A 13,431-nucleotide genomic window follows, 5' to 3' on the forward strand; every position below is an offset into this window, starting at 1 on the left:
AAGCTTCTATTGCAGCATCCTGGACAAAAGAGGCAGGCAACCCAAACTTCATCAGCTTAGTGCAAAGGCAGAAAAAAGGTCAAACGCTGTTTTCACGTGGACGAACAAGGTTGTTCAGTCAACATCTTAAAGTACTTTAACAACGAATTTTACAAAAAAATAATAAAGTCCTTTATTAACGAACTTTACAAAAAAATAATAAAAAAAAACAACTGAAAATGTACAAGTGCAAACACTGAAATTGGGCTAATTATACATCTAGTGGGATATCTGCCTCCTAAAAACCTTCTAAGAAGTGGAAAACAATGGTATAGGCTCAATTTTATAAAAGAATATCCACAGAGATTAGCCAAAAGCGTTTGGGAGCGAAAGAGATACGCAGGAATGGAAAATTTCAATATTCCATCGTTAAATGTAAACAAAGTTCGAGGGAATCAGAAGACATCGAATACGCGAGCTATTTACGCATACAAAGCTTGTTAAATCTTCTTATATAATGCAATAAAAATTCTACAGGCACTCCCGAGATAAAATAATAACAGCATGGTACGCACATATACGCATATAAAATTAAAATGCAAAATTCAAGCACCAACAAACAAGGCGAATAAACACCACTTGCCACACTGCGAAACTTAACGAATAAAAATGAAAGGAATTGTACTGAAAGGTGAAAACCGCAATTTTACATACATGTATATATACATAAAATTTTGATTTTTAAGCAATTTAAGCCTTTTTACATTTCAAACCGAAAGTTAAATAACAAATACTGAAAGTAAATAAGAATAATATTAAAGCAAGATGAAGGACTTAAAAAACCTTAATTTTCATCGCCCTCAAAACAAATATGATATTAAATCGAATTGCAGCATGGATACTCCAGTATACCACTAAAGAGTACACCTTGTCACTTAATTTTCATTTTATTGCCATCAGACCGTTTTTGCTTGTCGCTTTAGTAGGAAAATCTCATACCTTTATCGCTGTCACTGTGCAAAGTGCCCACCACGCTGCCGAAGAATCGCTTGTCCAGGATCTGCAGCAGTTGCAACGCCGTGGCATGAACCTCAACTCGAGGACAGCCCGTCATCAGGAGCGTCACGGTTATCACGGATGTGTAATGGTCGCACGGATATTCCCTGTAATTAGAGTGGAGGATAAGGCGAGGGCTTTAATACGGCTTACAAAGTAACCTAATGAGGTTGTTGGCTTGTGGGTTATGCGGTTCGCTCTGCACAACACAATGCCGGAATGGTTCAGCTCGGCACACATGCCAGAAATCAACAGTTGTTGAGCTCGCTACCCACCTGCAGCCGGCACCAGGCACCTGGTAACCGACCGACCAGAAAAGCCAACACCCCATCCAAAATCCCGACAGATCCATTAAAATGTCGTAGCCCACTTTCAAACTCTCTTGTCGGCACATACATGCATGCACCCATACGTAAATTTTTAGCCCCCTCCGGGCTGGGTGTGGAATAATGGAATAACACCTTCGGACCAGAGCCACCACCCGTCCAACCCGTTTCACTTCTGCACTGAATTGAATAATTTACGCAAATCGATTTTCGCTTTGCATCCCCACAAACACAAGACACACCAGGCCTGGTCGCTACAAAGTGTGCTGTGGTTTAAGTTCGGCTTGAACGAAAAAAAATAAAGAAAAGTGCACAACTTATATGTACACACAGTCGATGGCTTTGTATGGTCGTAAAGATCAAAGTTCAAGGATAAATGGCGGACTATTCAAATAATGCGAATTCCGAGTCGCAAATTGCCTGCCATAGTCAAGCGAAGGAAGCCCAAAACAGTTTAGATACTATCAATCATGCGTTGGGCCAAGCAATTTCGATTGCTTCGACGCCTTTAAATCTGTGATGAAATTTAAAGAATTCATCACACTGCCCATTAAATCTAAAATGGTATTCGCATCGATGTGTCAACAGCCAAGTGCCACAAAAAATCTGGACAAGCGGAAAATAAAGTTGAGCGTGCCACGCGCTGGCCAGATGCTGCATGTGGCTGGACCACACTGGAACAAACAGGTAGACCCAAAAGCAGTGGGATGCGACTAGAAATTACCCTGTATGTGTAGTGTAGTTTTTTAAAAAGGGTCGCTGAAAAAAGTTCTGAAACTAAGAATGATAAGTTCCTATCAAACCTACAACTGCACTCAGCGATTACAGGGTATGTGAAACATAGCACCATTTGAAACGCAACTGCAATAAGACGCTGTCCAGCCGACAAATATCTTTGCAACGCGTGTGTTCATTCGAAGTGGTCGAGATGCTTCTACTCTCGTTTTGTCCTTCGGTTTTGGGGGAACCGCAAAATATCACACACCTCCCACAGCCACCGGGATAAACCACAATCTGGTGTTCTCTCGTTACTATGTTAAACTGCCTCCAGTGCCTGCGACAAATGTTAGCAAATTGCGAATGAAAACTGCTTAAACTGCGGTTAGACAGGCGGTTTGGTTTCTAGAATAGCTAATTAGTTTCTATTAAAACCGAGCAAACAAACGCAAATTATGTAGAAACATGTGTGCATTTTTTTTAGAGAATTTTCAGACAGCTTACATATTTAAAATGTCTGCTTTTTAACATAATTGTGGCACAGAACTCAGCAACTGCATGGTTTCAAATTAAATAATGATTTGTAAGTGTTTTTTAATGTATCCTTTTGCGCTGAAAATATTTTTCTTTTTATGGAGATTTAAAACCAGTAAAGGAAATCGCTTTCGACACATTTGTCCATCCACAGTTGCACTTGCATTAAATGCAATGAGCCATGCATGCTATGCTTCATGGCCTCAACTGTTTATCTAGCGATGTGTACCGGAAACGCCACAGTTCGCTGCCATAATGGCCAAAGCAAAATATTATATGCACTTTATATATGTGTATACAAAAGAAACAACTGGCAGAGGAAATGAAACAAAAAAAAAAAAAAACGAACTTGGCCTGAACAAATAGGCTGTCAACCACTCATGTGTGCGCGTAAGCTTAAAGAGTTGCCATTGTGGGCAGACACGTGAAATGCTACTTAAGAGTGCCAGTTAAATCGGTGTTTAAGTCCTTTATCCCCCAATCCCCACCTGCATACATACATATATGGCATGGGAGCGATTACGGCGGCAAGTGAGGTGGGCGGAGTGTAATGTACTTGGCTGTCGAACAAGTTGAAACAAATTAAAGGGCATAACGTAAGGCGATTAAGCAGCGCGCAAGTGGTATTTGTGTGCCCATGTTTAAAGTGCCATTTCCTTTCACTTACTTGGCGCTAAAGATCGAGGCCAGGGCCAGGAAACAGGCATCTGCCTCACGTGGTGTCGATGTATAGCAACGGTCTATGACCCATTCCAATAGTTGGCCGATATCCGGATTGGACTCCAGCAACAGAACGACCGTATCCCTTGCCAGCTGGTAAATCTGTGTAAAAGTGATCTCAGTGTTAATTCTGGTTCAAGTGGGTGGGGGTCAAGTGGGTGACGCGTTACCTTTTCGTTTTTGGAGGTCAGCAGCATGTCCAGCCACTTGTAAATAATGCTATCATCTTGTAGATACGATGGATTGAAGATCTGACCGCAACAGAGCAGAGCTGACATGGCCTAAAGCGGGAAAGACAAGTCATTTAGAGCGTTACTTTCTAATGGCTTTAAAAACCGTAATATGTATGTATATATATTTAACTTGCCTGCAGGGCGCTGAACTGCAGCTTCTCCTCCTCGAGCGTATGGTCGCTCTGCATGGTGTAACCAAGTGGCTTGGAGAAGCTGCCGCACCAGGCGGCAAATAAATTGAAGAGATTACGCTTCAGGACTCGGGAGAGTAGCGTGGCACAGGCCTCGACTGAAAGCAGAACGAACAGGCCATCAGTTGGAGCAAATGGATGGAGATTCGCCATCAACGCTGTGGTGATGACAGCTCTTCGAGTAGCACTTTGTCGACTTACGTGGGAAGTTCTTAATCATTTTGCGTATGAAATTGCAAAAGTGGGCCTTCACCTCGCGAATGCTGAGATTATCCTTGTCCGTCTCAGACGTTAGATAGCCCATGGCGCCCGAGATATACAGCACAAAGGTGGGATGCAGCGACATCGTGTCGCGTTCCAGCACACAGGTGCTGCAAATGGATGATGGAAACGTTGTGGCCATCAATAATCATATTGATGATTGTGCTTAGAAGTTATTTACCTCACACCGAATGTTCCGTTCTCGGCAATCTTCTCCAGCACTCGCACCACCTGCAGACGCAGGGCATCGCGTCGCCGTCGCCTGCGCATGTTCTCCTGCTTGCAGTCCACCGCCTCACGGATGTACACCACCAGCTCCTCCATCAAATCCCTGCCAGAACGCACACGCACTTTGTCAGTTGTATCAAGTTGGATATAGACTTGGTTAAGACTTACTTGAGCGCATCGTGGTTTATCAGACCCAAGGCATTCACGGCGGCATCTCGCACATCGACGACCTCGCACCGGAGGAGCGGCACCACCAGTTTGTAGAGCGCTTGGGGTGATGCGCTGCCCATCGCTGACTTGTCACTGCGATCGGCGTTCAGGGAGTCCGGCGATGAGCTGTAAAACAAATTTATGGCCATGGATTTTAGTGTCGAACAGCGAGCGCTCCGGGGCAGTAATTTCTGTTAATGTTCCTATCTCTGGCTGTGGGTGCTTGTGCTGCCTTGGCAAGGTCATCGTTTAGCGAAAGTCCATAAAGTTTACTGCGATTTAAACTGCTACGCGGTGCTGAATCTCTGAAAACTCGCTCACTTGACAAATTCAAATTCCAGGACGTTTTTCAAAGGGGACCCTCTGATTCTACGGTGCAACGATAAACATTATGAATTTTAAACTCGAAATCATCTTTCAATTAAAACCCCAGTTTTTTTGTCGTCCTGAATTTTCCCTTTTTCTTTTGTAGCTGGGGGTTGGGCTTGGTCAGGACGAATAATAATAAATGACAGCAAGCAAATAACAATTTTATATAATTTTTTGCTGCTGCTGAAAAAGCGAACACGAAGCTAAATCAAGCTTTTGCGGGTTTTTGGACAGCGGGCTTCGTGGGGTTTTGGGAATTGTGGGCAACTGGCTGACATGCGCTATATGAAAAATAAACAAACTTGTCTTCAAATTATTTTCAGCACACTGCAAATAGGGGGCGTGGCAGAAGAAAAAAAACGATAGAAGGAGATGAGCAAACTGTTTGCCAAATTGAACGGAAACAACTCAATAATAACCAGATGAAAATAGGAAAATCAGTCTTAAATAAGTAGAATTGCATTCAGAAAGAAACAAATATGCAACCATTTTACTAGAAATTAAGCAGTATGTTTGCTAACTTGAGATAGATTTCAGAATGAACAGAAACTAGTTATACGTTTTAACAAAAAGAAGAAACAAACGGAAATAAACACTAAACTTTTATCCCATTTTTGCTATTTGAAAATTGTAACATAAAACCTTACAAACTTAAAAGTGCGAATACAAAGGATCAAAACTTTTCTAGCTAATACAAAACATTTTTAACAACATGCCAAAGCTGCACACACACACATATAACATAGACAAGCAACAAAAATATAATAAACACAGGAATATACTCATTTTGCATACAGAATACGCTCATAACTATTTGTACAAAAAGTTACGTAAATCGAGCTATTGTTTTGCAGATAGTATTTTGTTTCATTATTACTCGGTATTGGTTTAGGTTTAGGTTTTGATTTGGTTTTAGGTTTTGATTGGGATTTTAGGTATTTGGTTTAAGTTTTGATTTGGATTTTGGTTTTTGGTTTAAGTTTTGATTTGGATTTTGGTTTTTGGTTTAAGTTTTGATTTAGTTTTTGGTTTTTGGTTTTGGTTTTGGCTGTAAGTAGTTTGCTTTACCCAAGTCGCTTTTGGCGCGCCTCTTTGCGTCCATAGGAGAGTGGCAGCGTGAAACGCGTGACGATTCCCTCGGGCCCAAACACATTGGATGGTATATTGTCCAAGGAATCGGACAGCGAACGCGAGTCCGACTGATCTTGTAAACTATAAATTACAATCCATATATATATAATATATATATTGATATTGATATATATATGTATAAACAGCTGTGTGGTTGCGATACTGATTGCGATACTGGTTGCTGGTCATGGTGACTGGTGAATGGTTCGATTTCGAGATTGATGTGATCAATGTTTTATGTACGCACTTGCACAGAGAGATATCATATTGGCATAATGCTGACCAATCTGTTTGCCCAGCTCCCGTGGGATGTTCGCTTGGTGTGGACATGGACTTTAATGTTCACGGGGACACAGGTGCAATGTGGTGGCCACTGACCACGTGGGTGAATGGGCAGATGAGCGGATTGGAGTGTGGGCGTGGAGTAAATAGGAGTGAACATTTTTTCTGAAATACCCCTTTTTATTGACATATACCGTCGACCAACATTTACACACTGATGTGATGGAAATGCGATGTGTGTGTGTATTGTGGATTGCAATATTTCGCATTTAATTCAGTTGAATCTAGTTAGGAATTCTACGAACAGTCCGTGGAAACGAATTTCAATGATTTATCACAATGAAAAAATGGTTTGAGGTGCAGGCTAACATATTATAAAAATTCAATAAAAACTTTCCTTTGAAAACCCATCTAATTGCTGGAAATAATAAATTTATAATGACAACAAATAGACGGATACACTTAACATGCACATATACTTTTTATGAAATTTTACAAAACTCTGTTGCTAAATTTACAATAAAGCACCATTATACCAAATCAATTTTTTTTATCAATATAGCAAAAATATAATGCTTTTGAATAGTATGTTTTTTTTCTTAAATATCCTTTTCTATCATTTATTTTGGTACAAAATAAAAACTAAATTCCAAAGAATTTTATTGATAAGCAGCTTATTTTTAGTCCGATTGCTGAACGTGAAAAAAACACTTTCAGGGGATCCAGAAAATATTGTTAATTACAACAATGCACAATTGCGAAACAATCACGACAAAATGTAATTACCAAGAATCTGTTAGCCTGTCAATAGCGTAAAAAAATGTCAAACTGACATTTTTTCAAACTATACGGAATCCCAGCTTTAGTACATGTTTTTTTGGTGACCAGACATCAATTTTGTGCATCATAATCAACCAAATTTTTGTAGATCCCATAATGTAATCTAATGTCGTACTCATTGTGTGCAACAGTGTTATTAAATGTGAGTATTCAGCTAGCATTCCAAATCCAACCCATTACATTTTGGCTCTAAAATAATAAACAAGCTAATGAACGCACGATGGCATGAACAAATATTGACAAAAGAACCCTGCTGTTTGTGCTTATGCAGGCTGGTACATTAAGTTTAGTTCAATTAACCAAATATAAACTTATGGGTGACTTCTGAAGAATCCAATCGAGTGCATGCGTGTAAAATAAACCAGCTAAACATACAACATGCGGTGTGAGTTACGTGAATGAACCAATTATTGATAATCACATATTAAAGCGATTTGCATTCACCATTAATATGCAAATGGATGTAAGACAAAACCAATTTTCAAATATCAAAATACACACACATACGGTTCTGTCTTTTTGCTTGTCGCACAAACTTAAAACACAAACCCACTTCAATGAAAATTGGTTTGAACAAGAAAACAAAATATAAAATGAATTTCCAACTTGATTACAATTTCACACGCACTTTTAATAACAATGTACAGGTCAACTGTAGTACACGGATGTATAATCACTACATGCAAATCGTGCCGAATGTAATTGAATGCGAAGTGTTAGTCAAATAGAAGTAATGAAGTGTCTTGTTTGTTCTGAGCTTTGGGCAGTTGTTAGTGAAAGGACACAATAGATGCACAGAGAAAAATAACACACACAAATTGTCAACCTTTTTCACAGGTTTATCACATCAGCTTACGGCAAGTTTCAATGGCTTGGCATAAATCGATTTCATTTCAATTTGGCAGTTATTTGTTCATCTGTGTGAACATGGCTTACAAATGCAATGCGTTTCGTCACTCACCTCAAACTCAAGTCAGGTGAAGCACATCGAACGGCGACACTGGGAATTTGGGGCACTAGTCGCATGGCACAGGCCACCTGATTCCTCCAAAGACGCAAATATGAATCCTTCTGGCTCTCGGTGGGCACTTTCTTGGTGGGCGCCGAACTTCGCAGCAACGAAGCTCGATTGTCGCTCACGGGGCTGCATTACAGGAAATATTTAAATATTATTAATATAGATTCTGGTGAAACCCCATTAAACTTACGTGGGATCAATGACACTGTACAACGCATTCAGGCGCGTGAAGCAAATTGGCCAGGCCTGCGCCACAGCCGATGGGCACTGTTGCAGGACATTCTGTCGTTCCAGCAATCCAAACAAACAAGTCGCCCAGGGATCGAACGGAAGCTGCGGAGAGCTGGCCGCCGTTGCCGAGGCATTCGGTGTTGAACTGGACTGCGAGAGGTTAAGCGTAGACGTAGAGGATTTCGAGTTGTCTGTAAAAAGAAGTATCAAAAGAATTATGTTCCTATATTGGTTTAAAAATGGTATTCAACAACTGCCTACCATCTGTCAGTCCAGCTAGCCACACTCCACTCGACCTTTCAGCTATCCACTGCAGATCAATGCAATTGGCATTCAGAATAGCCGTCTTCTCCGTCTGCGGCAGCTGTGGCAGGCACTTCTCTATGATGCCAGGCACACAACGATCCATGACATCGATGAGCGGCGGCTCCGTTTCTGGGATACCCAATGCTCGCATCAGATTCTTTACTTCCTTGAGTATCAACGCGGCCAGCTTGCGCAGATACGTGCGATAGTTGCAGAGTAGCACCAGGGCAAAGCCCTCCACAAAATGCAGAGTGGTGGCCAGAGGGATTTCATTCTTCTTGCCCACATCGCTGGCCATGTTCAGCACGGTGTGTTGCGTGATACTGGACATTCCGCTTGAGGTAGTTATGCTGGATGCAGCACTACTGGCCGTATTCAAATGCTGCTGCTTGGACAACTGACTGCTGGCGGTGTCCTTGGCTGGCGCTGATGTGACCTGAACCACTGTAGCCTGCACCACCGTTGTCGTTGTGGTGGCCGTAGTCATTTTGGCTTGTGATGTATTGACCACATTGGTTGCTCCGCTAGGAGCACTGGTAGTGTTATTCCCGTTCACATTTGTGGCACACCGCCAGATGTTGAGGAAAGTGAACAGGATGCGCGTGCAGTTCTCCAGCAGCTGCGGATAGGTGTCGGTGACGTCGCGCACCAGAAACTGAGTGTAACCGTGCACGACATCCTGACGCCAATCCGGGAAATCTATGACCAAAGTCGTAAGCGACTGGTGGGTTAGAATTCGCAACTCCTCATCCATGTGGACCGACAGTCTGGAGAGCATGTCGACAAGCTCGTGAGGGGTCATTGTATCGGGTATCAATCGCGGTACGGCGGCAACACACGTTCGGAAGAGATCGATGCGAGGCTTTCTTTCACCGGAGAGCATCTCGTCCGGCTCCTTGTTCTGGTTCTGTGTATTGGTCATCATCAGTGGACGACCATAATGAACATCCAAAGCTCTCAAAATATCCACAAAAACCCTACGCACATGTGGAAAGTACGTAGACATTCCAATACTTCTGGCGGTGTCATCCGTTAACAAAACATACATCTTGTTAAACGTCTTTTTTACTCGCAGTGTGTTACCAGATGGAAGGACTGGCACCGTTCTGGGCATCGGTGGCTCACCAGCCTTCTGCTGCAGTGAATCGGCGACGACCAAGAAGGCTCGCAATCCGATGCTCATGCGTTCCGGATTCAGGATTAGCTTAATCGAACGACCTACGCACAGCAAATCGTAAACGATCTCGCGCATGGCAAAGTCCAGACGCTCCTGGGCGATGAACTGGATGATCTTCACAAAGATGTTCAGTGGAGTGTCACGTGGCACAACTCCTTTGGAGCCCCTATAAAACAAGCAAGCAGTTGGTGTGCATAAGCAATATTCCTTTGCATGGTTTTGAATTCATTACTCACTTGGGAAACAGAGAGTTAACAATGCTCTGGAGACGGGAGTGAGTGGCCGAGTTGGACTCACACTTGATGCGGATCATATAGACCCACAGTAGGCGAAACAGTGACTCGAGAGCCACGCGGCTCATTTTGGCATCGCGGTTCTTCAAATTACTCAAACACATGGCCAGGAAGTAATGCCAGTTGGTCAGGAAGAAAGTCTTTTGCGAGACGCAGAGCAAGCAGGTGACCAGCGGAAAGAGAGCCAATCGATGCTTAGACTTGGTGGAGGCATCCAAGGTCTGCACATAGAGCAGTTCCACAAAGTTCTTAACGCACGGAACATTCACCTCGTTTTTAACGGCCTGTGAACAAATGAATGTATTATTTTATTGATTAAAAGCTGCAATTGGTATTTTTACTCACCGCCGCCACAGGCACCAGGATTTCCACAAACAGTCCAGCCAACGCATGCTTGATATCCTTATCCTTGACTTCTAAAAAGTACTGACCGCACTCGTGCATAAACTGAAAGGACGCCTCGAACTCCTCAATGGGCACCATCTTGACCCGGAAAAACTTCATGCCCATCAGCAGACTGATGATGCTCTGGGTGGTCGTTGGTGACACCTCCTTGCCGCGCAGCTCCTTCAGCTCGCTCATGAAACGCTTGCGCACCGATGCAAATCGACTTTGAGCCAGCACACCGATAACCTCTGCATACAGATCCGCAATCATGTGGATATTGAGGGCATTTGGATTGTTCTGCAAACCATCCTTGTACTTGAAGTGCTTAAAGGCCAGATTCTCGATGCTGCGCACCAAATCCTCGTGGCCCGGATGATACGGTAACTGTTTGAGTATCTCGATGAGAGCCAGACAAAAAATGAACTCCACAGCCGCTTCCCTACGCTGCAGCTGAAAGTCCAGATCGACGGTGGGCTTATTGGTTGCCGCCTGCGAACTACTGCCACTCGGTGCTGGTTTCTTGAGGTCATTCTTGATCTCCATGTCGGACAACTGGCGACGATGCCAGGCCAGCAAGGTGTGCAGCAACGATGGCAGGCAGTGCTCGGCCACTGAGCCCAGAGCGGATAGTAACTGATCGAATTGCTGATCCTCGCCGCGCTGCAGCAGCTTCGATAGATTCTTATCGGCACTCTCCAGCATCACCAGCTCGATCTTCTTCTCAGCTTGGGCCGTAAAGTCACTGAACAGATTACGCATCACGATCTCACCAGGTCGTGGAGCTGAGGTCTCCACGCTGGCCACCCTGGCGGCCAAGGCATGCATCTCGGCTTGCGTGTAACTGGGCAGGACGTTGATGATCGAACTCCTGGAATGAGCTCCCCAGGGAAGCAGCGACTGCCGCTGGGGAATGATCAGAGCTGGCGGTGAAGCGTAACTCTGGCGACTGACCGGCAAACTTTGGTATGTTACCGCTGACGATTGCTCCACATCGCCTACTGGCAATTGTTGTTGTTGCTGCTGCTGCTGCTGTTGTTGTTGTTGCGACTGTTGTTGCTGCTGCTGCTGTTGCTGTTGGTATAGCAGTTGCTGTGACTCATATTCTATGCCATACGGATAGTCATCGCCGGGCAGCTGGTAATTAATGGGCGACGTTGTTCCACTGGCCGTGGTGCTACCATTCGGACCGCTACGAGTCGTCTTTGGTGTGGATGTGTATTCCGCCGAGTTTATCGAGTGACGCTGGCCGGGCGATCCACCACTCGGATTGCCACCATCCAATTGAGCTGATTCAATGTTATCGACGCTATCGCCGCCAGCCAGGTTCGCCTGATAAGCATCTTCCTGGAAAGCGTTACGCTGTGGGCTCTTTGTTGGTGTAACCACGCCCACTCCCGCTGCCGCTACGCCACCGCCCGCTCCACCCACCGCAGTGATTACAGTGGCTGTTGATGTTGTTGCCGCTCCAGCTGTTGCGTTGTTGTTGGCTGGACTGGAGGTGGAGGGCGAGGCAGCTGGATCGCTCAGGTGCTGCTCATTTGGATTTTGATTTGTGCCTGGTTAAAAAAAGAACGAAACACATTATCATTATCGGTTTTACGATTAAACGGATTACACTTATCAGTTATTTATAGGTATGGAATTACATGTGTAGATAGCTGGACAAGTCCCAAAAATGATTCACTCTATGTGCAAAAAAAAAAATCATAAAATAAGCACGTTTATGGGAACAACAATTCAATATTTATTTTTACTCATAATTTATACAAATAATCACATTTTATAATTTTAGTTTATTGAAAAACCTAAAATTGTATACTTTAAGTAGAGATATGAGCGCTAAATCAGCTATGATGTGACATTTATTAATTGTTTTGGCATTCTAAAACTTGCGTATACGCGATATATGCTGTATGAATCTTTGATTTGTGATCTGTTATTTTAGTTGTTTACCCAACCTTGGTTCTAGGACACGCCTATAAAGCGAAATCTGGAAATAGAAATTATCATCAGCAACCATCAACAATTTAATCATCATCAAGTGTGGGGGTGTGGCAAGAACACGCCCCAAAAAAAAAAACTCAAATTGGTTAGAGAAACGAGTTCCCTTTATGGTCCCAATTCCGGACTTGGGGACTTGAATTTGGGAACTGTATCGTGTCGTTTGGTTATCATTCAATATTTCGGTTTTCTATCTTAATTGCCAGGAAAGCACTGTAAACTTAATACTGCCACATGGTCTGATGAATGGCATGCTATTGGCCCATCTGTCGAAATGAAACACACTCTGTGGTATATGCAAAATAATATTTACAATTGATGATTTGCTTTACTTCTGGCAACTCATATCTGTTTACTGACACGATGATAGGAGCAGAAACCGAATTCTAACTAAGGAAATTGATGGGAATGCGTAATAAAACTTTCCCAGAATATTATCGCTTGAATTGAAGATACTACGAAGTCAAAATGAATTTGAATTGCAAATATCTGGGGGGGGTCATATATGTATATTTATATTTATCACATTCTGAAAGGAAAGCCACTCTATAAAAGTTAAAGTGATTCAGATTCTCGTTCTACGTAAGCATAATTATCAAATTAATTGATGACAAATGTTAAGTTCAATCTGAACTCCCAAAAGTGAAAGCTGGCATCAAACAAATAAAGGTTATCCCTCCATTGTCTAGCAAAACGACACCTCGTTCTATTATTCAGATCAATTATCGTGACTTATTTCTGGCCAGAATTCCTTTAAAATCGAACTCAATCAATAGATAGGAAGGAACGCGATTGCCAGTGTCCTTTATGACCAAGTCAAGTATAACATTATTGGATGGCACCAAGTGAATAATATATATCAAATACCAAATGTAATCCAAACGATATGCCGTGTGTCATGCACTAAGGAAGTCAGCTGTTTTGAGCTGCCATCGAAGGTC

At 42.9% G+C, this 13,431-nt stretch overlaps 1 protein-coding gene across 8 annotated transcripts in view; it reads right to left on the reverse strand.

Annotated features, from left to right (window-relative positions):
- Window positions 1-13,431, reverse strand: part of fry (furry) — a 47,270-nt gene that overhangs the window by 27,830 nt on the left and 6,009 nt on the right. For 4 of the 8 annotated variants that reach the window (NM_168356.2, NM_001259772.1, NM_001274709.1 and 1 more), the window contains exons 2-14: window positions 10,448-12,045; window positions 10,046-10,386; window positions 8,588-9,975; window positions 8,286-8,517; window positions 8,039-8,221; window positions 5,893-6,036; window positions 4,414-4,581; window positions 4,199-4,348; window positions 3,958-4,127; window positions 3,700-3,854; window positions 3,503-3,613; window positions 3,280-3,434; window positions 979-1,142 (exon numbers count right to left, since the gene is read on the reverse strand). In NM_168356.2, coding sequence (NP_729519.2) covers window positions 979-1,142; window positions 3,280-3,434; window positions 3,503-3,613; window positions 3,700-3,854; window positions 3,958-4,127; window positions 4,199-4,348; window positions 4,414-4,581; window positions 5,893-6,036; window positions 8,039-8,221; window positions 8,286-8,517; window positions 8,588-9,975; window positions 10,046-10,386; window positions 10,448-12,045 — 4,959 coding nt within the window. The remainder of the gene's footprint in view (window positions 1-978; window positions 1,143-3,279; window positions 3,435-3,502; window positions 3,614-3,699; window positions 3,855-3,957; window positions 4,128-4,198; window positions 4,349-4,413; window positions 4,582-5,892; window positions 6,037-8,038; window positions 8,222-8,285; window positions 8,518-8,587; window positions 9,976-10,045; window positions 10,387-10,447; window positions 12,046-13,431) is intronic. The other 4 variants (NM_168357.3, NM_001274710.1, NM_001259771.1 and 1 more) reach the window with 1 other exon arrangement.

This window comes from Drosophila melanogaster, chromosome 3L (assembly GCF_000001215.4).
Source record: "Drosophila melanogaster chromosome 3L".
Classification (NCBI taxonomy): domain Eukaryota; kingdom Metazoa; phylum Arthropoda; class Insecta; order Diptera; family Drosophilidae; genus Drosophila; species Drosophila melanogaster.